This window comes from Mustela putorius, unplaced genomic scaffold (genome assembly GCF_011764305.1).
Source record: "Mustela putorius furo isolate JIRA1106 unplaced genomic scaffold, ASM1176430v1.1 tig00003859_pilon_pilon_pilon, whole genome shotgun sequence".
NCBI lineage: Eukaryota > Metazoa > Chordata > Mammalia > Carnivora > Mustelidae > Mustela > Mustela putorius.
The window spans coordinates 30,284,536-30,309,188 of record NW_025422011.1 but is presented as its reverse complement, the minus strand read 5'-3'; the positions used below and the strand labels follow the sequence as shown (position 1 = coordinate 30,309,188).

The 24,653-nt window shown below is 48.4% G+C and overlaps 1 protein-coding gene across 5 annotated transcripts in view; it reads left to right on the top strand.

The window, feature by feature from the left end:
- Positions 1-24,653, top strand: part of MICAL2 (microtubule associated monooxygenase, calponin and LIM domain containing 2) — a 212,745-nt gene that overhangs the window by 143,756 nt on the left and 44,336 nt on the right. For all 5 annotated transcript variants that reach the window (XM_045065814.1, XM_045065812.1, XM_045065813.1 and 2 more), the window contains 5 exons: positions 3,531-3,714; positions 7,478-7,659; positions 12,324-12,398; positions 16,843-16,997; positions 18,251-19,580. In XM_045065814.1, coding sequence (XP_044921749.1) covers positions 3,531-3,714; positions 7,478-7,659; positions 12,324-12,398; positions 16,843-16,997; positions 18,251-19,580 — 1,926 coding nt within the window. The remainder of the gene's footprint in view (positions 1-3,530; positions 3,715-7,477; positions 7,660-12,323; positions 12,399-16,842; positions 16,998-18,250; positions 19,581-24,653) is intronic.

Below are 24,653 nucleotides of genomic sequence, written 5' to 3'. Positions count from 1 at the left end.
AGGTCCATCCCGTGGAACATCATCTCTCCCTTCTCTGCTCAGATCCTACTCATCCTTAACCCACTAAAATGGTGCCTTCCACCTAAGTGTTCATTGTACAGATGTCAGATCTCCCTCCCCTTTCACTTTGTCTCGCCTGACTCTTAGATGGTCTCCCTGATAAGGAGCTATGACTCTTCCCATCCCCCGCCCCCGGGATGGGAAGAGACCCTTCAAGGCAGAGAGCATGGCTGATTCATCTCCAAATCCCCAGCACAGGCCTGGGTCAGAGGAGGCCAAGGAGCATCCGTTGACCATACAGGTCTCTGTGCAGCCCGCTGAGGCACACGCACCTGAACTCAGGTATAAGGCAGGTATAGGCTAATTCTGTGTGATAAGCCTCCTGAATTGCTGGGACTCATAGCATCTATTTTTTTGTGGGTCTGTGCAGTTGGCGAGTAGCTCTGCTTCAGGCTGTAGGGGTCAGGGTGGTCCGGGCTCCCATGGGACTGGCTAGGCAAGGCTTCAGATATGCTCCCTGTGCCCACAGTCAGGGACCTCGGCTGCGGGGGCAGCAGCCACCTGGGACAAGCTCTTCTCATGGCAAACTAGCAAGAGTGTGGGTGTACTAGCCAAACAGCAAGGTCATTTGAAGCCACTGCTCACGTCACATCCACTCGTTTCCACTGGGCAAAGCAAGTGTCACAGCCAAGTCCCACGTCAGTTGGGCAAGGAGGCCTACCAACCACCCCTTGTAGGAAGGACTGCAAGGTCACAGAAGAAAAAGCACAGCTCTGTTATGGAGAGGGGATGAAAAACAGGAACATAATCCAGCCTAAACTCCCAGAATAAAGGTCACGTACATTGGTGTCTATGGTTCTGTTCTTCTCACAGCCATACAGACGGATCCCCATCCTCTGATGTCTTAACCTCTCTGTGCACCTATTTTTTTCATCAGCAAAATGGGGATAATAATACTTGTCTAGAAGGTTCTCTGAAGTTTAATAGACTTAATATGCCTTAAACACTTAAAACGTTTCTCCATAAAAGTGCTCAATAAAAGTCAGCTGCTCCTATTATTAATATATTATTACAGCTACTACTACAGAGCCACGCATCCAGTTACACACCTGTTCTACCAGTGCCTCTCACGCACAGCCACACCCGTGCAGAAGTGTGCAAATGCGCACGCACAAGCAAGCGTGCACGTATGCCGAGAGTGGCAAGCTGGCCACCCACTGGCCGCATGTGCCTGGAGAAATGTTTTGTTTGATTTGTACAATATTTTTAAAGCATGAGGCATTTCACATAAAAATAAAAATCTCTTGAGTTATCTTCATCGATGGTAAATGTAGTTAGAGAGTTGCCAGCCTCCTGCGGGTGGAGGTGGGAAGAACCCAACATTTAGGGCTTAGAGACTGGGTGGCTGAGATGGAGGAGCCAGGGAGGGGTTGAGAGAACAGGGTGGCCCGGAGCAGGGAGGGCTGAGGGCTGCAGCAGCTGCAGGAGGACTCCAGAGCTTGTGAATTGGATTTAGCAATAAGGAGGCCACTGAAGGGCTTCGGGGGGACACAGTTTGGGAGTCATGGAGACATAGGCAGGATTGTAGGGGACTGAGGAGTTGAGTGAGGGAAGGTGCACAGGGAAAAAGTGAGAGCAGGAGACTCTTCCACGATTGGCTGGTAAGGAGGGAGAAGAGGAAGAAGGGTTGGCTAGGCGCCAGACATGGGAATTGGGTTAAAAATAGATTCCTTAAAATGGGAGAGGCTTCAGCACATGCAAATACTGATGGGAAAGGTCCGGTAGACATAGGCGTCAATGGCACAGGGAAGAGGAGGTGATGGTCCTTGGAGGGGGGTTGGTGAGAAGGGAACCAAGTGCAAATGAGGTGTCAGCCATCAAAAGAAAAGACTCCTGTCCCACTGTGACCAGAGAAAGGGCCACCCAGCTGAGTTTGTGGCCACAATGGACCTGGCCTCAGGTGGCCTGTTTTGCTCACTCATTCATTGATTCATTCAACAGGCATTCATCGAGCATCTACTCCTTACCTGGTACCATTCTAGCAAGAAAGGAAACAGACACAAATCACTGCTTATGTCCTAGTCATGGGAGAGATACAATAAACAAAAGAGAAAGTTACAGAGTTTATTAGAAGGTGAGATATGTTATGAATAAAAATAAGGAGGAATAGAGAGTGCTGAGGGCATGGGTTGCAGTTAAAATAGGATGACAGGGAGAAGGTGCCATTTGACCAAAGACTTGAGGCAGTGAGTGAGCAAGGCCTGCAGGAAGCTGTCCAGGGATAGCATCTCCTAGGAAGAGGCAGGAGCGGTACACAGGACTGAGGTGGGGGGACAGTAGGTTGGCCACGTGGTCAGAGCAGAGAGCAGGGCAGTAGTGGGAGATGAGGTCACAGGGGACATTGGAGGGTGTGGAGCAGGGGAGCATCATCCGACTTGCATTGGACAGTTACTTGGGTGGCTGTGCTGAGAAGACTGGGGAGTGGCAGGGGGAGTATGGCAAGAAGGAAAGCAGGGAGACCCAGTGGCTTGGTCAGGGTGGTAGCAGAGGAGGCGGTGACAGGTGACTGGATTCCCGACCCATTTTGAAGGTAGAACCAGCAGGATTGGCTGATGATTTGAGTGAAGAATGAAAGAACAAGAGAAGTCAAGGATGCCGTGAAAGCATTTGACTTGAGCATCAGGAAGGCCAAGGTCGCCATTGACCAAGATGGGGAGGGCTGTGGGGGAAGCAGGGTTGGGGAGCGGTGTGGCTGAAGAGCTCTGCTCAGACATGAGTCTGATGTGTCCACTAGACATCCATGTGGAGAGGCCAAGGCAGCAATGGAATATATAAGCCTAGATTCAGAGGAAATGTCCAGGCTGGAAATACAGATGTAGGAGTGAGTCATTGTTATCTAGGGTTATTTGAAGCCAGGAGACCAAATGAGATTAGATTCAAATGAGAAGAGATTCAAAGACAGCCCTCAGGCCTTCCAATGTTACCAGGTCGGGGGGCAGGGGGGAGGTGTGTGTGCAGGGAAAGGTATACCCAGCAAAGAAACAAGGAGGGAAGGAGAGCAACCATTGCAGAGAAGGGATCTGGGCTGTGTTATCCTAGAAGCTGAGAGAAGAGCTGTTTCTAGAAGGAGAGAATGAACCACTGGGTCAAATGCTTCTGATGTGTCAAGACAAGAATGGAGAAGTTGCCACCAGGTTTAGCAGTATGTTGGACACTGATTTTGACAATGGCGGTCTAGAGATTGGGCCTGGGTGGTCCCTCTGAACATTTCAGGACCCTCCTATAGGACTAAATGAGATGTGTGTATTCATGTCCTATACACAGAGGTGCTCTAAATCCTGGGGCATCTGGTAGAATAAATGGTAGGAACAGAGGACGAGAAGGTCAGTCTTAGAGTGTCCAAGTAGACCCAAGGCTTCCCTGCCCACCTCTCCATCCCCAGCAGCCTGCCCAATCTTCTGGATGGGAAGCAGGTATCCTGTAGGGCCCATTTATTCCCATCATCTTTCTAGACCCTCTTCTCCTCCCAGCAGATGAGCCAACCTCCCCCAAGAAGCCCAAGAGTGTTCTGGAGCCAGAGCCCAGTGATACGGAAGGTGAAGCGACCTCTCTCCTGCACTCTGAGTGGACCTCAGTGAAGATCAGCCCTGGGGAGGACGTAGTTGGACAAGAGATGATGGCTGTGCGTGTCCTGGTCACCAGTGATGACAGCAGGTATGCTCAGGTTGCTGCAGGATGGGGACAGAAGAGAGATTGGACAAGAGCTACAGCATTCATGGACTAGTCTCCTCTCCACTCACTGACAATGTGACCTCTCTGTGCCTTTATATTCTCACCCGTAAAATGGAGACAGTGGTATCACCTGTCTCATGGACCATCGTAAGGATCTAACAATTAACATACATAAAGCATGTAGAACAATGTTCGGCATATAATAAGCACTATAAGTGTTAGAAATTGCTGTTTTCTCAGAGAAGGGACACGCTCTGGCCCCACTGTCTTCTCCCCAAAAGGCAGTTGTGATGTAGGCTGCAGCAAGGGGTGCCGCGTGGGCATTACTGTCACAGTAAAATGTAAGATGGCAGTGCACGGTGATGGGGAGGCTGGGCCAGGGGCAGGAGAAGGCATAAGAAGTGAAGCCCTGCTGCCCTAGATGAGTATTTGTCAGAATGCCATCCTTACCGCCATTACCAGAACCACCCAGAGTTGTCATCAGGAGTGCCGACTCCAGGCCGCCCCCAGATACCGAATTCATCCAGGAGGTCAACCAGCAAGAGGGACCAATGGCTCAGTATGTACTAGACTCTGAGGATATAGCAGTGACCCACACAAGACAAAAGCCTTGCTCTCACAGGGCTCTTGTTCAAGCTGGGTAGGCAGTCAGCAAACAAGTAAATAGTTAACAGGAGAAATCTCACCTTTGTTACAGGTGGAAAAATAAAACAGGAGTTTATGATAGTGACTAGTCAGCTACTTTCAATTAGGAACCCAAGAAAGTCCTTTGTATCAGTTATCTGTTCTCATCATCATGCTGAGTAACAAAGCACCCAACAGCCACTGCTTATTCTACTCACGATTCTGTGGGCCAGCAATTCAGTCAGGCTCAGTCCTGCAGTTCTTCTGGTCTCAGTGGTTGAGGTCTTGGTTGTTCTATCACGTCTGCATGGTCACAAGTCCAGCTCAGATTCAAGGGGTGGGGAAATTGGCTCTGCCATTATGGGAGGAGCTGCTAAGTTCCATTGAAAAAGGGTGTGGCTCCAGGAGGGGAATGATTGCCGGCACTCTGCAAACAATCAACCACAGCTTCCATGAGGAGGTGACACTTAACCTGAGAATTGCTGACAAGAAGGGACAGCCATGTGAAGACGGACGAGGTGGCATCCAAGCAGTGGAGTACATAGGCCCTGCAGCAACTGTGGGCCTGATGTCTTCTAACCTGGCTGGCACACAAGGAGGGGAAGAAGAGTAAGATCTACCAGAAAGTAAGGCCGGAGTAAGGCTGAGTAAGATAGGACCAGGACTTTAAACTTTATTTCAGGTCCTATTGAAAGCCATTAGGTAATTCTTAAGTCAGAGAGTGACATCTTATTTATGATTTCCAAAGATCAGCAGGGCTTGGTACAAAAAATGCTTGGGGCAGAGGCGAGTGGGAAGGATGCAGGGAGGCCCGGTGGGAGCCTGTGGTGCAGGTAAGAGATGAGGGACTTGGACCAAGGTTGGGAGCAGGGGAAGAGATTTGCTAATGGTGAGAATAAGCCCAAGGGTGACTCCCAGACTTTGCGCCACGTGCTGCACGAAAGGTACAGTCATTTCTAGAGTAGCCTTGAGGAGGACAAGATTTGGGGAAAGATGCAGGTCTGTGGAGAAAATCAAGAGTTCTCTTTTGGACCTGTGGGGTTTGAGATGTCTTTGCACAGTTGCCAAGCAAGCAGTAGAACAGAGAAGTTTCTGGGAGGCAGAACTAGAGACAGGATTTAGGGGCCAGTGGCACATAGAGGCTATGAAAGCCAAGGGAGTTGATGAGTCATCTGTGGAGTAAGAATGTTTCTTCAGAAAAAAAAAAAAAAAAAGAGGCTATCTTCTCCTAGATAAAGAAGAGCTGAGCCTAGATGAGGGCCCCAGGGCATTTGAACATTCAGTGGACAAGCAGAGAAGATGCTGGTAAAACCCAGGAAGGAGAGAAACCAAGAGAGGCTGAGTTATGGAAGCTAAGAGAAGAAAGAAGTTTCAGGATGGAGAGTGTGGTTCACTGTTTCAGATGAGCATGGATGAGCTAAAGGAGTGACCTCTGGTTTTTCCAATAAGAGGATCAGAAACCTGACTGGAGTAGGTGTGGGAAGAATGTGAGGGATGAATATGGATACCGCCGTGCAGACAGCTAGTTAGTTCATGAAGTCTGGAGCCTTCAGATTCTGGAAGAGAGGCCTGGGAACGTACATTTTATTTTAGCATGTCCCATAGGTGATTCTAACCACATGTCAGCATGAGCACCTCTGCTTTGGAGTGCCTTCTGCAGTCACTGAGATAAAAGGCAAGGCCCAGAGAAGGAAGGCCCTGTCTCAAGTCTCATATAGCCTCCTAGAGCTCAGTTAGGCAGGACCATGTCCATTGTGAGAGACAGAAACCCAAAGCTAGCCTAAGTAACAAAGCAAATACTTTGACTCCTCTGGCTTCCTAGCCAGAGGAGTCCAGTCCAGGGGTAGTCCTCTCTCCAGGCAAGGTTGGAGCCCAGAACTCAAGTAGCCAGTCTCTGCTGTTGCCTCTTTGCATTTTGGATTTACAAGCATCCACAAGGAGGCTATATCCACATGTGGAACTCCTGGTTACAGAGGACCTCAGCCTACGACCATCTGTCCATGTCCATGTCCCAAGGTCTCAAGGTAGACCTCCAATGGGTACTACTGCCTCTGGGACCCATCAGTGAAGAGCCCTGGGATACTGTGGTAGGCAGGTTTGGGCCCTGGGATGGATGGAAAGTCCACCAGAGCACAGAGATGAATAAGGAGCAGTGGCCCAGTGGGAAGATGCGTGCTGACTTACATACACAGACAGTAAATAGTCACAGCCCTATAGGTTGGCACCTCCCGAGGCCCCCAGGGAACTGTGCCTGTGCTGTCCCTGCTGCTGAGGACACACCACTTCCACTTCTCTGCCACACAAATTCTGGCCCGTCATTCAAGGCCCAGCTTCCAGACTCCCCCTCCAATCCCGAAGCCTTTTTCCTCCCATCCGTTCCCATAGGACATGAGCAGCACTCAAAAGCCTAACATTTTAGGACCAGGTCCTAAATGATAAGCTCATTTTGCCCCAGAGAGCTGAGGAGTCACGCTGAAGGATGGCTGAAGGCAGGTAGACCAGCCGTCGCACAAGCATGTCAACATATGTTTATGGGGGCTTCATTCTCCTGCTTGGATCCACGCCAGTATTTGTTTGCTAGGGCTCTGGAAAGTACCACGGACTGGGTGGCTTGAACAACAGAGACGTGCTTTCTCACAGTTCTAGAAGCTGGGAGTCTGAGATCAAGTGCCGGCACGGCTGGTTCCTCCTGAGAGCCACGAGGGGGAAGGATCTGTTCCAGGCCCCTCTCCTCAGTTTGTCGATGGCTGACCCCATGTTCATGGGATGTTTTCTTCTATGCCTGTCCAAATTTCCTCTTCTTGTAAGGACACCAGCCCTGTTGGATTAGGGCTCACCCTAATGACCTCATTTTAACTCGCTTACCTCCTTAAAGCCCCAATCTCTAAGTGCAGTCATCTTCTGAGGTCCTAGGTGTTCTGACTTCATATGAATTTTGGGGAGCACAGTTCAGCCCATAACAAAGCCTGTGACTGGGCTTGGGGTACAGAGGTGACAAAACCACTCTCGCTGCCCCAGAGTGCCGTGGTCTATGGGAGACAGTGACAGGCAGGGCACAGTGGGGTGTGGGATGTGACCTGCAGGGCTCCCCACTCACCCACCCTGTGCTTCCTCCTTCCAGCTCCGAGGCAGAGCCAGACTGCCGCAGCAGTGAGGCTTCCAGTGCCCAACCCCATGAGGAGAGCCCCCGGCGGCCAGAAACCCCACCCTTCCTGGAGCCCCTCTCCAGGCACAGCTCCCTGAGAGAGGTCTCGACCAGGAAAGTCTCGCCACGGTGCCCTGAGGAGTCACAAGCTGTGCACGGTGAGCAGGGAGCTTGCCTGGGTGGGGGCCAGGCTTGCTTGGTCCTGGCAAATGGGGAAGGAACGGAGACTCCCCACAGCCAGTTTTTTACCACAGAGGATCCAGTGACAGGTCCAGCCCTCGGGCTTACAGGCAGCAGGGCTGGGGTGTAAGTGGGAGTGACCCAGGCCCAGCCTTCTTTCCCCAGAGAAGCTTTGGAATCTCAGGTGGGCAGGGGGCAGAGGAGCTGACTGGCTGTTGTGTGTCCCAGGCTGGCGGAGATAAGGGGACTCCAGCACCCTCTTGCCTGGGACAGTCTCCTCTTGGCATATCTCCTTAGGGGCCCATCTGGTGTTCCATAGCCCAGTAGGGAAGGATGGGGCTTAGCTGCCATTGGACCACAGGCAGCCAGGAGCAGCACAGGGCATTAGCATGCTTGGAACATGCGGAATGCTCTAGAAGTTTACACAGTAATAAATGCACTTCTACTAAGCACCTTTAACAGCTGAGGGTTTTCCCATACGTGGCCCCATTTCATCCTCAGGACGACCCTGTGGGGTAAGTGAGCTCACCCTTTTACCCGTGAGCAAACAGACTGTGTTTTCCCTAAGTCTCACAGCTGGTAAGCTGTGTGGCCCAGGGCCAAGGGCCTCCACACCCTAGAAAGTTGTCTTTAGCAGCCAGTTTTTTTTTAAATAAAGGTGGCCTTGAATGTTTTGACTTGGTCAACAGCAGCTTGCGAGCTCGGGGTGGAAAGAAGCAGGCTAACAGAAACTTGCCACCTTAGGCACCAGCGGCCTTGGCTGCCCTGGGACAGTCAGGACTCAGCTTATCCTGCACATCCCTCTGGTGGCAGAGAGCAGAATTTCCACCTGAACCTAGGGTTGGTTTCCCAGGAAAACCAGGGCTGAGGCAGGCCTCTTAGAAACTCTGGATTTACCTTCCTTGTGAGCTTTCAAAATAAAGGGGGACAATTGTCATCCGAACATATTTGCTCAATAGCATTGTGGTGTGGTCTGGAAGGGCTTAGCATGGCCAGTGAACAGAACACTACCCCCTGCCCGGCTGGGGCAGCCTGCCTCTGTCTGCTCAGGCTTGGCCTCTGTCTCCCTGGGCTCCAGCCTCCTCATTTACAGATATGAAGCCTGCCTGCCTTTCATTCCTTCCCTCTGTTTCTCCTTGCTCCTCAATTGCCAGGGGATCTTAGGCAATTTACAAGAAAGACATAAAACAAAATTCTACATCTCTCTCTCTCTCTCTCTCTCTCTAAAAGATAAATCCTCAAGATCAGGGTTAACCAAATGATTTTAGGAGGTAGAAACCCCAGAGAGGCAGACTGTGGTCTTAAGCAGTTGCTCTAGGGGAATCATAAATTTGATCCTGAGTTTTCTGGCAGCCAGAGTTAAAAATGAAACACAATCATTGTTCTCACTGTTCATGAGAAAAACAACATATTGGTTTGTGGCAAGTTCCAGATCTGGTAGCCCTTTCCCTAGTGCTTCGTGTCAAACAGACAGCACTGGGAGATGCATGAGTTCATGTCCTGGGTGAGGCTGTCTTGTACAGCATCCCTGCCTGGCCGGCGAGGGCATCACGATCACCCACGACTCAGTAAGAGGAGTTCTTCCAGGGAGATGGGGCTGGGTCAAGACATCAAGGCAGTGTGGCCAAAGACTTTTGTTTCTAAGAGTCCAGCTTAATTCCAGGATAAAATACAGAGTAGACAGAGACGTGGACAGGCTGCATGACTTTCAAGCGAACTTTTGTTGATTTCACCGTCATGCATCACATTTTTGATCATTGCTAGGCAGACCCCATTGTAGAGGTTAAAACCTCCAGCACGGTCTCAGAGCTGTGGTTTGTGTGGCTTGTTATGATAAATCAGTTACTTTACCAGATCCTATAGGGTTGATCACTCACCACCGTTTTCACTTGAGTAAATGGCTCAGAGCTGAGCCAAGGGAATACCAAACCAGGCCAACCTGGCCAACCTGCTTTAAGAAGACTCCTGGTTTGCACACCCGTGCTCATCCGGCATTATTTACAATTGCCAAAGGGGGAAATGACCCCCAGATTCACCAAGTGGTGAGTGGATAAACAAATTGGGCGACATCCATATAATGAACTATTATTCAGTGTTAGAAAGGAAGGAGGCTTTGACACATGGTCCAACGTGGATGAACCTTGCAGACATGATGCTGAGTGAAGTAAGCCAGACACGCAAGCCAGAACAAGCATTACATGATTCCACGTCTGTGTGGCATCTGGAATAGTCAAATTCGTAGAGAGAGTCAGGGGGTAGGAAAGTGGGGGGTTAGATTTGTGGGTACAGAGTTTCAGTTTGGGATGAAGAAGTTCTGGAGGTGGATAGTGGTGATGGTTGAACAACAGTGTGAATGATCTTATGGCACTAAGCTCGCCTCTAACGTGGCAAAAATGGTACCTTTTGTGTTACATAGTGTTTCTCCATGACTTCTGGGACTACCTCGGCTCATCGAGGAAGCTACTGTATCCTCAAGGTTCTTTAGTACAGAGCATCCCCAAGAGGATGGCCTGAAATAGAATTTAAACCCTGTATTATCAGGGCTCAGTGGAAAAGGTTCAGTAATGCTCCCCTAAAACACCGTTCAGTGGATCTTTGAAATCTCGTTTAAAAGGCAGATACATAGGTTCCTACCTACAGAGATTCCGATCTGGTGGGTCTAGCTTGGAACCAAGTAGGTGCATTTTATGGAAGCACCCCATGTGCTCCCATGCAGGGGGTGCCACATCCTATACTTCGGGGATCACAGGAGAGCAGCTTCCAAGAGGGCCTGTCTGTGTCAGTTTGTTGTGACGTGCACACTGAAACAATTAAATGAATCAAGCGCGTGGGTTTGGGGCGTAAATCAGAGCTGTGGGGCAGACTGCCCCCATCTTATTCTGCTTTAGAAAAATTGGTATTTCTCCATTTTTTTTTTCTGGCAATAATTTGACAACAGGGATGGTCCGATGACCTACAGGGCATACTGATAGTCTGTAACAATAAAACAATATTATTATTATCATTAATACCATATGGCAAAATACTTATCCCTTACTCCTTTTGGAGTGGGTCATGCAGTAAGAGCTCCAAAAGCGCTCCCTAAAAATAAATATAAATAAAATATAAGATGAAAAAGGGAACCGGGCTTGCTTTATGCTGCTCAAAACGACTGGATCGAATCATTGCTACCCACCCTGTTGTTCCTATTGTGGTTAAAAATGTGCACATGTGTGTCCTATAAACACCAGCAATGGAAAATCGCTTGTAAATTTTAGCCAATTTTAATAAGTTCCATTCCACAAAGTGAAAAGGCTGAGGAGAAGCAATAAAATAGGAGCCTGACGCTGCCTTCTACATTTCTCAGGAAATTTCTCCACCAGCAGATGGAGGGGCTGTAGTAATGGTCAGCAGGAGGTAGCTTTCCCAGAGGCCTGCCTGCCCCTGCTGCACACTGTCCAGCCAGGCTGACCCTGCCCTGCACCTGCAGAAGGGAGGAACAGGCCCAAACAGCCCAGGAGGCTGGGCCCTGGACCCCTCCACAGAGCTCCCCCTCAAACCCGTGGCTTCGATATGACAGGAGGCCTGTGGGACAAAGAACCCACCAGACAGAACAGGATCATGTGGTCTCCACAGTAAGGAAAAGAGGGGAGTCAGGGGCCGAAGGAACTGGCATATCTTGTCCCAAGGAAGAGAAGCCCCCAGAAGGGATTGGATTGCCATCTGCACCCCACAGTCTGGCTAATGAGAGCTGACGCCCAGTTCTGAGCACTGGCAGGGTGTGGGGCCCAGGATTTCTTACCAAGAGAGGGCTGGGCCTTAGCTTCAAACCTCCCCGACCCCATTCTCCCACACCCACATCACTCCTGGGGCGTTCTTTCCTTCCACGCCCCCTTGTCCCACCTGTGTGCATGCGGTTCCCCATTCCTTCTCTGAAGGAGAGGTTCTCTGAAGGAACTACCACAGGGACCCGGAGCCTGAGACCAAATCTGAGGGCCCAGAGTGGGAATGGGGTACATGCACATCTCTCCCACCCTGAAAGGCCAAGGCCATGTTCTTCTGCATATGATATTCATCTCGCTCAGCTAGTTCTCAAGACTCACCTGAGTGGAGGTTCTTCAGTACGCCGTCTGTGGAATCCTGGTTCCTGAAGGGTTTGGGAGGCTTTGTAGGGGAGGGGGAGAGGACGTAGAACTTCCTGGAGCTTCCAGGCTTCATTGAGAGCAACTCCGGTTTGTCTGCTCCATATATGGGACGTTGATGTGAGACCAGCTTTGAAGAGCTGCTTTGCTGAAAACGAGCCTACAAGTGTGCACAAAAGCACGCATATATCTATGGGCATGTGTGAATACGTGTGTGCACATACACAGGGACACATGTATGTTAGTTATGGGTGACTTAGAATGATGGCTCATAATTTGAGGCATTTTCTGAATGATCACCGTACCTGTCCCAAAGCAGGGTCTCAATATGAAACCAAATACAAAGGTGGGAGGTATGTGTTGTAGGGATGGGAAGATACAGTCTGGAAAAGGAAGGGGTTCAGTCAATTATTACTATTAGTCTATAAAATGTGCCACAGGAGAAAACCCCATAGTTTTCCTGTAAGTTTAACTTCCTCCCTCCTTGTCTTCTCTCCCCCCTTTCTTGTTTTCTACCACAGCTCTGCAACGGGCCAGTAGCTTCCAGTCTCCAAGTCCCAGCAAATACCAGAGCTGGAGAAGAAAATTCCAGTCGAGTGAGTCATGAGCTCTCTGGGAGTGGGCCCGGAGGGGCATGGGCAGTGTCTTCTGGTCAATTCTCAGGGGCAGCTGTTCTCATTCCATGCGTGTCCTCTCTGACCTGGCCTCTGGGATGTTAGGGACAACGAAAGAAATAGAAGTTTGACTGTTTCCACTGCTGACTCGAGGAAGCATTTTCCAAGGATTTAGGACCTTTCTTTCTCCTTCAGCTCCCCAGTGTGGAATCATGGAGCCTTAGAGCTCTGCTGTTGCACCTGGAAGGGTATTAGTAATGATTGGCCGCAAGCTTTTTGAAACACAGATGAGGAGACCGAGACCCAGAGCCTCTATGTGTTTTCATTCTGTGCACTCGAGTTGGACTGACAAATTAGCTGAATGACCTCATGCAGTCATGGGCATAGCAGTGAAGGAAGCCGCACCCACATCCATGCACACACCCATCCGTACAGACACACCTGCTTCTTTCTCTGAGCAGGCTGTGATCCCAGCATCTCTGTGAAGAACAGGGTTGGGTGAGGACCAGTGACTACAATGGACACCAAGGCATCTGGATATACCACTAGGGGGCGCAGCATCCCCACTCATGGGGGCACCGCATTCTGGGGCTGGCTGCAGTTTCTGTGGGGCCTCCCTTACAGGGCAGACATCCCCTCCCGGGCCCTCTAATCCATCTCCAAGTCCCCCTTCCATCTTCCCCTGCCCCCACACTCTCTCTCTGGGCTTTGCTCTGGGAGAGGTGGACCCAGGAAAGCCTTGGGTTAGACAAAAGTTTCTAAAAAGAGCCATTGTTGAAGTTGGAACAGAGCACTAGTTAGTTGGCTCCTTCCTTCTGAGTCAGTGTGGACTCCTGGCCCATGAGTCATTCATTCTCCTAGCAACCCTCAGATTCGAGGCCTCCCCTCCCTTGGGTGAGGCTGGGATAATGGGTGCCTCTGGAGCTGGACTACAGTGGCACACCGGCAAGCCACCCCACCCAGGGCACTCTGAAATGACTGTGGAATCATCTTGCAGTCTCAGGCACTGAGGGTGACAAGAAAAGGGGGAATTTAATGTTTACTGAATGCCCAGGTCACTCCATTTCCCCTTCCCCACCAGCCCCTTCTCAGATTACAGGAATTCTGCTTCTGTGGGGTGGGGCGGTCCGTTTGGGTACGGATTTCACCCAGTGCTAACAGCTGACTTCACTGAGTGCCGCTAGTACAAGGGGCTCTACTTTGCCCTTGAGAGGTTCCTCGGGGTACGAGCAGTGAGTCTGGTGGGGGCCCCTGGTAGCAGGTTAGGGGATGCTGGAGGAGGCACGGGAGAGAGAGGACAGCTAACCAGCAGCATGGTTTCTGGGATGCCCCTGAGGGCATCGGCATGTCTCTAGTTATCCCAGATGTTGGTTCTCAAGTGTATGTAAAAGCTGGTTTGAGGGCAGGCCTTCAGTTGGGGTCGTTTCTATGGGCCTGGCCCAGAGGAGGTGTCCAGTCGTTGCTTGCTAAATGAGTGAGTATAAATGAACAAACACAGGAACCAAGAAATGAGGTGGCTGGACCTGGTGCAGAAACAAACGGAGCCCATGGGCTCTGCCTGTGCAGGAAGCTGCCCCTAGAGGGCGCTCTGAGACCTTGGGAGACTGGAGCATTACCTAAACTCCAAATTCTGGGAAGCTTCATCCTGGAATCCCTGTCTTTGTAAGAATCCTCACAGCGTCGTTTTGTCATTTTCACTTTGCCCAAGAGGAAACCCCAGGGGACAGCACTGGTCCTACTGTAGTAAGGAGCAGAACCCGGGGCGCCCTCTCCTGCGTCCATTCACTGCCCCATCAAGGCTAGTTGTGGCCCCAGCACTGGTGGGAGGACAGAGGGAGCTGTGTCAGTGCCCTTCTCACCCTCCCCCTGCTGACTGTAGTCTCAGTGACCTCTAGAGCCAAGGTGAGAGGTCACTGCCAGAGGGCCCAGAGAAGAGGCAACTGAGCCAAAGGGGGCTTGAGGGCCATAAGCCAGGCCTGCTCTGCTCATCAAGCCCTGGCGTGATGGGACCAGCAAGGCTGGCAGCACCCGGGACTGAGACAGCCTGGCTGGACCGTGCCAAGCGTCCACGGGAAACAAGAAGGAACCTGCAGGGAAGGACCTGAGTTGGTGAATGAGGAATCCCTGAGCCTACAAGTTAAGAGAAATCCCTGCCAGGGTAGGGGTGCGCAGCCCCCTCTGGAACAGGTCAGTTCAATGGTGTCATTACTGGCCACAACTTGTGTGTGTGGGAGGAATAGAGGGATTGGAGTTCATATTTAGCTAGCGTGCTGCATTGACTTTGCGTTCTATCCCAGGCACCACTTTTTATCCATTTAGGCCTCCCGGTGAAGCAATGCTAGCCATCTTATTTTTCACGTGAGGCAAATAAATATCAGGCAGCTGGTGTGGGTGTGAAGCAGTGTGGGGTTCCAGGTCCCCTTTGCATCCTCTGAGGGAACCCAAAGACATCAGCCACCGCAGGCAGTGAGATCTCCCTTTGCCTCTCAGCGTAGCTCTGGCCTTTCCCTCCCAGTTGGCAGTTTGACGGGCAGGTGTCCCCTGGAGCTCTGTCCCAGTTCTCCTGAAGTCAGTGCATGAGGAACGAGTGTGCAGAGAGGACTCCCCCGTGGTGAGAGTGGGGGGCAGGGATTAATAAAAGGAGAGAGGGAGCAGCCCTGGGTCATGACCTCATGAACCCCAAGGCTTTCCTGTCAGGTTTGGTTCCCAAGGTGTCCCTGGCTCTGTGTCAGAGGTTCCAGAGATTTCCTAGGGGGAACAAAGAAACAGTCTGTTGAGCCAAGGGGACTCTGAGACAAGCTGAGGAGTTTGATTCAGGAGGTAGCTGAGGGAAGGGAATGAGGGGGCAAGGAAGAGGAGGAGGAGGAATTCGGCAGGAATTTGGCAAGCTGAAGACAGGAAGCAAGGCAACAACTGACTCACAGCGTTTGCCTTTTTAGGCTCGAACCATCTAATTGTGGGCTGCAATGGGGGTTTGGGTGACAGGCCAGCCAGCCTCCCCTGCATCGGCTCCTGGCAGCGTGGGACCTTCTCCCAGCAGCTCCTTCCTGCCACCCTCGGATCTCTTCCCCTGGGTTATCTTTTCCTCAGAAGCATTCTGGAGGGCTTCACTTTGGAAGCCTGTGGAACATATGTGTGTGGTGGCTGTCTTTCCAGAGCCCAGGACTGGGATACGTGTTCTGACACACTTGCCAGCGTGTATAAGGAAAGCAGGACAGAATCCTGAAGAACCCAGATGGGTCTGGAAGGAGCTTCTCTGGGGGTGCAGTTGACCTGGTCTATATGGGTTCCACAGGAGGAGCTTTGGGGAAACTGAGGCCGAGGACTGTCTTGGGTTAGGTAGTGAACTAACATCTGAAGGTTGGATACTGTGGAGGGAACTCGGAATGGGTCAGCAGAGTGGCCGCAGGCAGGGAGTCTGATAGGAGTGGGTATACACACACATAGGTTCTGGGAAGTCTCTGGGAGGCAGACTCATTTGTTGGGAGGGTTCACAGGAGAGGTGGCTGGACTGAAGGGTCATACACTGAGTGGACAATTCCAAAACAGAGTGTGGCATTTTCTGAATCCCTCAGAGGACATATCATTGGGATGGTCGGCTATAGAAGTGAAGCTCTTGAAATTTTAGATTTAAGGTTCCCAGAGGGCATGTGTGTGAACTCATGAGACAGAGAGAGAGAGAGAGAGAGACCTTACAGGCTATGGCTGTCACAATTCTGCAGTTACCAGACCAACGGACTGCAGCTCCCACAGGGCCCCAGCCACACACTCCTTTCTCACTTCACTCTGAGTACACACACTGCATCTCGTTCGTTCCCTGACCAACAGGAGCTTGGCACGAATCCCACGCCATATGCTTCAGATGATTTGATGCTCATTATAACCTCCTTCCCTAGTGTTCTCTTAAAATCTCAAACAAACCATCTCATCGGAGAGCCCCTTGGCGCCCATATGAGAAGGAAGAGCCGGATTCATTATCCGCGGTGGCCCACCCTGCCCACGCCCACAGCTGAGGATCTGGCATTTTGTGGGAAGAGGCCTCAGGTGGTTTGTTGACTAAGTGACTTAATGCAGCCCAGACCCCACCTACGATGGCTTTAGGGGAAAATTTAGAAGTAGGCATCGATTTCTAAGAGATGTCCCGGAGACTCCCTGTTCCGTCTTTCGGGAACATCCTTATGGGAGTGTGAAGTGTGATGGTTTCTAGACTTTTCATCCTCCAACCTCCATTCCCCCACAGGAGGCTGCCACTCCTCACCCGTTCCTCCTCAGGTCAAAACTCTGGGCACCAGCACCTCTCAATCAGTCTCCAACACCTTCCTCCCTCTGACTCTATTTACCAAGTTGGAGCTTCTCTTAAAATCTCTTTGTGATAAAGTAAAGTAATAAGAGCTCTGTAATGGAGAGTGTGTTCTTTCCTCGGTAGGTTTGACGCCAGTGAACAACAAAAAAACTATGTCACCTTCAAAGGAACCTGCTCCTCTTTCTTCTTCCTCGTCATCTCCTCCCCCATCTTCCCCGCCATCTTTCTCTTCAACCAGTGTCCCAGGGAATGCTCTGGATGGCTTCTCTCTACCTCAGGTAAATACCCTTTGGGGCCGTGTGCAGGTGTTAAGAAGGTGAGCTGCTCGTAGTTCACCCACTTCCACACTTAACTCTGGATTCTTAGCACTCTTGGGTCACCCAAGTGCAAAGCCAGGGCCATGAGATGCTCTGTCAAGCGTCCCCCCAGGCCTTTTTGACTTGTCGTTTTCATGAGAGCTCAGCCATCCTTCTCAGCCAGCCCTGGGGCACAGGCACTCACTCAGCAGACTTTGTGGGGCACAGACTCTGGGCAAGACTGTGGCGTGCAGACTTGCTAGGATATTAAGCTCTACCCTTGAGGGCCTAGCAGGTGACCTTGAGGAATTCACAGCTGAAGGAAGGCAGACACAGACTGAGGCTCCCTTTGGTGGCACCGGGGACTCCTGGAAGCACATCCCCCTTGAACAGAAAATGGTATCATTGAGATACTCCAGCTTGGACTTTACCTTCAACATGAGTTTATCAAGCCTCCATTAACTGCTGGACGCTGGTCCAGGCTCTGGAATATAGAGTACACAAGATGGAAAGAGGTACGTGTGCTCTCGTAAGCTCCTGTCCTATGACCTGCCCCTCAGGCACCAGTGCTCTTGGCAGGGCACAGACACTTCTAGAATTTCCCTAAGCTCTTCCTTTGCCAAGGGCCACCTTCTTGCATGCTACAAATGACTACTTTCTGAGTGGTGCAAGGCATGAGTCAGGTCTAGAAGGGTCATTGAAAAGACCTAAAGGCCCTCTTCTGCCACCACAGCTCCAGTCCAGAAGGGTAACTGTTTCTCCTTAACTTAGTAATCTCCAAGGAAGAAACCTTGGCCTCTTGGTTGTTGGAGGAACATACCTATGGATGCAAGGTGCCCCTTAATAAGGACCATGGCCAAGCCAGTCATGGAGCATCTGTCCTCCTGTACACATCTGGTCATTCACAGGGGCCAGGCCGGCTCCACCTGGCTGGCCCAGCAGCTTGTCCACGCCTCTGCCTTCCATTATGGCTTCTTACCTACCTAATCCAGCACCAGCAAAGCCTTTGATCAGTGCTGGTACAGGGACTCCAGGCAGATCCCAGCAGGTCCCAAAGCAGCCACTTAGAATGAAGAGCAGCCCTTTGAAATCATCCCGGGCAGAATTCTTTTAGACTTTGGGTGGCTGAGATCTGAAGAGAGGAAGGGAGGGGTCTGTGGGCTGAGATATGCCTCCCCTTATAAATGAATATTGGGAATTCCTAAATATGCATTCATTTTGCCCATCCCCTCTAGGTGACAGCTGATAACCTGCCCTCACAGGTCTCAAGAGGTCACTGCAGCCCTTCCACTCCAATCTTTCTGAGGCGCGCCAGAGCCCAAGGGGTACCCAAGGACATGCCCCTGTATCTGCCCCATGGCCAAGTACTGGAGCGGGCAGAGTACTTCATGGTGAGGCCTGGTGAAGATGGCCTTGCCAGCTCCCAGCCCCCCAGCCCTGCAGAGATGGCTTCCGATGGGTGTCACGAAGCAGAGGCCTCTCTTGGGGACATCAGTTTCATCCACAGAGGCCCAGACCCCACTGGAGGGACGAACAGGTGTTTGCCAGACCAAGAGGTATCTCCCAGGGCTGGAGAGGACCCAGGAGAAAAGAACACCAGACCCAGCAAGGGACAGGGGAACAGGTCAGAGCTGGAAGAGGAGAAGAAGTTGGGCTTGAAGAAGTTAGTCCTCACCCCAGAGCAGAAGACAAAGCTACTGGACTGGGACAATTCCATCCCTGAGAGTGTGAGCCTGGAAGCTGGGGCACAGCCTGCCCCGAGAAGTGCTGGCAATGGTAGGGGAGGCTGTGTGCCGAAACCAGTTAATCCCTTGCAGCTCCCCTGGACAGCAAGAGAGACCCTGCCTGCCCAGGGAAGAGCTCAGGAGAAGACGGGGACACCAGCTGAACGGGCTCCACCCAAGTCCCCGCTTCGGCTCATAGCAAATGTCTTGCGAAGGTCCCTGGATCCCTTCCTACCCAACTCAGAAGGTGGGAGGAAGGCCTCTGCCAAGCCAGAATCAAGGAACCTGCCCACCAGCCAGCCGCATGGTAGCACTCGCTCCTTCAGCCTTCGCAAAACCAGTTCCAATAAAGATGGCAGCCAGCAGTCCCCGGGGAGAGATATGGCCAGTAGAGCTTCAGCCTTCTTCTCCTGGGGCTCCCCACCTGCCAGGGCTGCCCAGCCCTCATACCCTAGCCCTCCAGACCTTGCCCTCCGCACCCACAGTTTGCCCAACCGACCATCCAAAGTGTTTCCGGCGTTCCCGGCCCCTCCCTGCCCCAAGATGGAAGATGTCCCCACACTCCTTGAGAAAGTGAGTTTGCAAGAGACGTCCCCAGATGCTTCTAGGGTTCCAAAGGGAAAAATCTCGCTCTTTTCCTCCCTCAGACTCAAAGACAAATCTTTTGAGAGTTCCCTCCAAGAATCCAAACAAAGAAAGGACCTCCAGGACCTCTTCAGCATCCCCAGGGGAGCAGGGGAGCTGATGGACAGCACCCCGCCCCTGGAGAAGCTGGCACAGCCTTTCAATAGCACCGGCCTGGGGCACAGAGTCCCTCCTCCTTCTCCAGACAAAGATGCAAGTAAGTGGCTCTCTCCTAACAAAAGTTTGCAGTTCCTGCTGGGCAGTTAGTCATTCTTACTGGACTAACAATAGTCATCTCTCACTTTCTCCTTCTTCCCAGATTAAATTCTGACAAAAGTAGGAAAACTTGAATTTGAAAAATTAGGAAAAAATGAAGTTTGAAATGATGTTATGGAGAGTTTTTGAAAACAACAAAGGATCAGCCATAATCTCACCACTTCCCAATTGTATATGGCAACTTTTACTAAGTTTTACCCACAGAATTGTATTTTTAAAAATCAGTATATCATAGCTATTACAACACTTAGCACATCGTTTACACAAATGTGGTTTGATGGCTGTATTACATGTAGTGGACATGTTTCATTAAGTAAATAATTTATTTTTTTATTTAGAAAACAATTGTTTTAATAATTCATAGATAATATGTATATGTAAATTATACATATGGATGTATTTCTATTTTACACATGGTATTGAATGAACATTTTTATGCATATAGGTTTTTCTTTCTTTTGAATTGTTTTTCTTTTAGGATAGGTTCCAAGAAATGAGGTTACTGGATTAAAGATGTGAATATTCTTAAGATTCTTAATTTGCACGAACCAACTGTTTTTAACAGTGTGGATAAAGGATCTATGAGAGTTCTCTGGGTTATATCTTACAACTGCATGTTGTAAATATGGATTAAATGGAGGGAAGGGTACCAGTTTATATTTCTTTTTTTTTTTTTTTTTTAAAGATTTTTTTTTTTATTTTATTTTATTTATTTGTCATAGAGAGAGAAGCGAGAGCAAGCACAGGCAGACAGAGTGGCAGGCAGAGGCAGAGGGAGAAGCAGGCTCCCTGCCAAGCAAGGAGCCCGATGTGGGACTCGATCCCAGGACGCTGGGATCATGACCTGAGCCGAAGGCAGCTGCTTAACCAACTGAGCCACCCAGGCGTCCCCAGTTTATATTTCAGTGCTAATGTCTGAAATACCTTATTCACCATACTGTATTGAGTACATTTTAAAAACATTGCTGTTTTACTAGTCAAAAAATGGTGCCTCTTTTAAGCTTATATATATATATATATATTTTTTTTTAAGATTTTATTTATTTATCAGAGAGAGAGAGGGAGATAGAGCAAGCACAGGCAGACAGAATGGCAGGCAAAGGCAGAGGGAGAAGCAGGCTCCCTACCAAGCAAGGAGCCCGATGTGGGACTCGATCCTAGGACGCCAGGATCATGACCCGAGCCGAAGGCAGCTGCTTAACCAACTGAGCCACCCAGGCATCCCATAAGCTTATATTTTTTTAATTTACTGTTTAAACACACTCATGTTTTCTTACCAATGGAAACTTAGGCTTTTTCATATTTAAATCTGATTGTAATTTTTTAAATTATTGAAGTAATTAATACATCGGAGAGTTGGAATATTCCAACAATACTGCAATATCTTTTTTATTTTTTTTAAAGTAACATCTATTCTCTCCCCCCTCTCCTCCTTGCCAAAGTTTTGGTGTATATCCCTAGAGACAGTTTAGTTAAACACTCACATGGTTTATTTTGTTGCTGTTGATACTTATTTGCTGGCTTTAAATAAACTGTGATTTTCCTATCCCTATTTTGTTAAAGATTGTATTTATTTATTTGAGAGAGACAGAGAAAGGGAGAGAGAGCATGAGCGGGGAGGGGCAGAGGGAGAAAATCTCAAGCAGACTCCCCACTGAGTGCAGAGCCCAATATGGGGCTCCATGTGCGGCTTGATCTCAGGACCCTGAAACTGTGACCTGAGCCAAAGTCAGACACTTAACTGACTGAGCCACCCAGGCACCCCTCCTATCCCTGAGCAATTTTGTTTTTTTTAATTTTTGCTAACTTTTTTCTTATTTACCTTTTATTTTAGAGCTTCAGTTTTCAAGTGAAATATTATTTTCCTTCTTTGGTTCCTTAATCAGAACGCTACATAGATTAACAAGAGACTATTTTCAGTCACGCTCAGAATAAGCACAAACAGGCTGGAGTTTAACTACATCCTTTATATCCTGTCGTAAACTTTGATGTGTTGTGCATTTTTTGATAGATAATAATTCATGTGGTTTAAAATAAAAGGATACAAAATGCACAGAATAAATAGTCCTATCTCCCTTCCCGTCCCTGAGCCATCCAGGTCATGTCCCTGAGGACAGACATGATGATCACCAGCTTCTTGGGCATTCTTGCAGACAGAATTCATGCATATAAGAGCAAATTAACATAGTCTTTCTTTTTAACATTAAAGTAGTTCGCTCGTGTTTTAGACACACTTTATATTACACTTTTAATTTTATTTTGGAGATCATCACATATTAGCACATAAAGAGCTTTATGTTTTATAGCTGCACTGTATTCCATTGTGTGGGTGTGGAGGTAGGTAGCCAGTCCCCTAGGATGGCAAGTTTATTTCTGATCTTTCGCTGTTGTAAACTGTGCTGCAATAATGACCTGGGAACTTAGGCCGTTTGGCAGATGTGGAAGTACTGGAAGTAGAAATTCTAGAACGAAGGATCTGTGGACCAGGGATTTTGAGAGATGCTGCCAAATTGTCCTTCATCACCTGGCGCTCCTTCAGCAGAAGATGAGGGTGGTGTTTCCCTAATTGCACTAACCAGTGTGCTACCCAACATTTTTTTTTTTTTAAAGATTTTATTTATTTGACAGAGAGAGAGAGATCGCAGACAGAGAGGCAGGCAGAGAGAGAGGGGAAAGCAGGCTCCCTGCTGGATGTGGGGGCTCGATCCCAGGACCTTGAGATCCTGACCTGGGCCGAAGGCAGAGGCCCAATCCACCAAGCCACCCAGGCGCCCCTGTTTTTAAATCATTACCAGTCTGATAGGTGATTGAGTATCTTCTTATATGTTAAAAAGTCATTTGCATTTCCTTTTCTGTCAGCGATCACCTCTTTTGTTCCGTTTTCTGATAGGTTGTTGGTATTTTTCTGAATCATATGAAGGGACTCTATCAAAAGGGAAATATAGCCCTTTTTTGTGATGGTAATTACAAATATTTTTCCCAGCTTCTTGTTTAACTGTGTTTATGGTGAGTTTTGTCATATAAAAATTTTATTTATATAGAGTAGTTATAAGCAATTTTTCATTTTGTGGCTCCTCAGCTTTATATAATAGATTAGAAAGAGCTGCTTCTAAGTTTATAGAAGAATTTTCTTATAGTTGCTCTTAGTCTTTTTTGTTTGTTTGTTTTAAACTTTTTTACATTTAAATTTTACATCAGGAAACTATCCTAACATCACATGTGAGGTATGGATCCAACCCTGTTTTTGTTTATGTTTTAAGCTGTTTCCCTGGTTATTCTAAAGTAATTTAGTGACTAACCCATCTTCTCCTCTCTTATGTGAGATGACATCTTTGTCATGCATCAGATTCCTGTGCTTGGACTGATTTCAATACCATCCATTATATTCTGTCGAGTTGTCTGTTACTTATCAGTACCACACTGTTTTAATTATGTTACCTTATATATTTATACGTTTTAAAATTTATGTATGTATTAGGTAGGAAAAGTATCCCATGATCCTCTCTTTCAAAAACTTCCTGGCTCTTCCTGCTTTGTTTGATATTCTGTATGAATTTAACATCAGCTTCTTTATATACCCAAAAAATCTTATGACTACTTTTATGGGATTAAGTTTACAAATAAACTTGGCAAGAATTCACAACTGTATGATATGAATTGCCTTCCCATATGCTCTTTTTTATGGTGCCCCAGAATATTTAGGAAAATTTCAAACCTTATGTCTTATAGGTTGTGCATATTTATTAAGTTTATTGCCATATATTAGTTTTTATTGCTATTGTCAATAAAATCTTTTGATCTATCTTCCTACTATTGTTTGTATACCTGAAATGTGCCCATTTCTGTAGAGTACTTTTGCACCCATCCATTTTGCTAGTTCTCCTTGCTTGTAAAAGCTTTCCAATAGCCTCTCCTGGGTCCTTCCCAAATGTGCAATCATCAAATCTATAAATAATGATAATTTTAGGGCACTTGGGTAGCTTAGTTGGTTAAGCATCTGCTTTCAGCTCAGGTCAGGATCCCATTGTTCCGGGATCAAGTCCCACATCAGGCTCCCTGCTCAGCGAAGAGTCTGCTCCTCCCTCTCCCACTGCCCCTCCCCTGGCTCATGCTTGTTCTCTCTCTCTCAAATAAGCAAATAAGTAATATTTTTTAAAGTGTAACTTTACCTCTTGTTTAAAAGATGTATGCCTCCAATTTATTTTGTTACCTTAGTTTCTTTGGTTTCTAGACCCTCCAGAACAATATTAAATAAACGTAGTGATATGGTTTCCTTACGACATTCCTAACCTTAATGAGAATGCATCTTATTAATGTGAATGTTTTCCCATTTAAGCATGATGCTGGCTGGCTTCTGGGATGACCAGGATAAATTTAAACACTCTGAGGAAATTGCCATCTAATCCTATTTTATTGGAAGTATTTAACTCATGAATGGTTGTTGAATTTTATCAAATGTCACTCAGTACACTTCGGGGTGATTGTGTGATTATTTTTCTCCATAGTTTGACTACTACTACTACTCACTACTACTACTACTACTACCATCCTTATATTGCTGAAATGAATACCATTTGGTCCTGATGTCTTATTATTTTAATATGCTTTTCTGTTCTGTTTGCCAATATATTTTTTAAGATTTTATTTATTTGAGGGAGAGAGCAGGTGGGAGGGGGCAGAGCAGCAGAGGGGGAGGGAGAAGGACAAACAGACTCTGAGCTGAGCAAAGAGCCAATGCAGGGCTCAATCCCAGGACCCTGAGATCATGACCTGAGCTGAAACCAAGAGATGGAAGCTTAATCGACTGAGCCACCCAGGCGCTCCTCTGTTTGCTAATATTTTATTTAATATTTTTGTACCAAATTCATTAGTAAGATTGGCCTTTAGTTCATTTATTTCACATTTATATGACTTTTATATATGCTGATTACAGTAACTGGAGGTGAATGTGTTTTCCTGACTTACTTATCATGGAGAACTGCTTCATTTATATTTACTAGGGAATGGTATGACT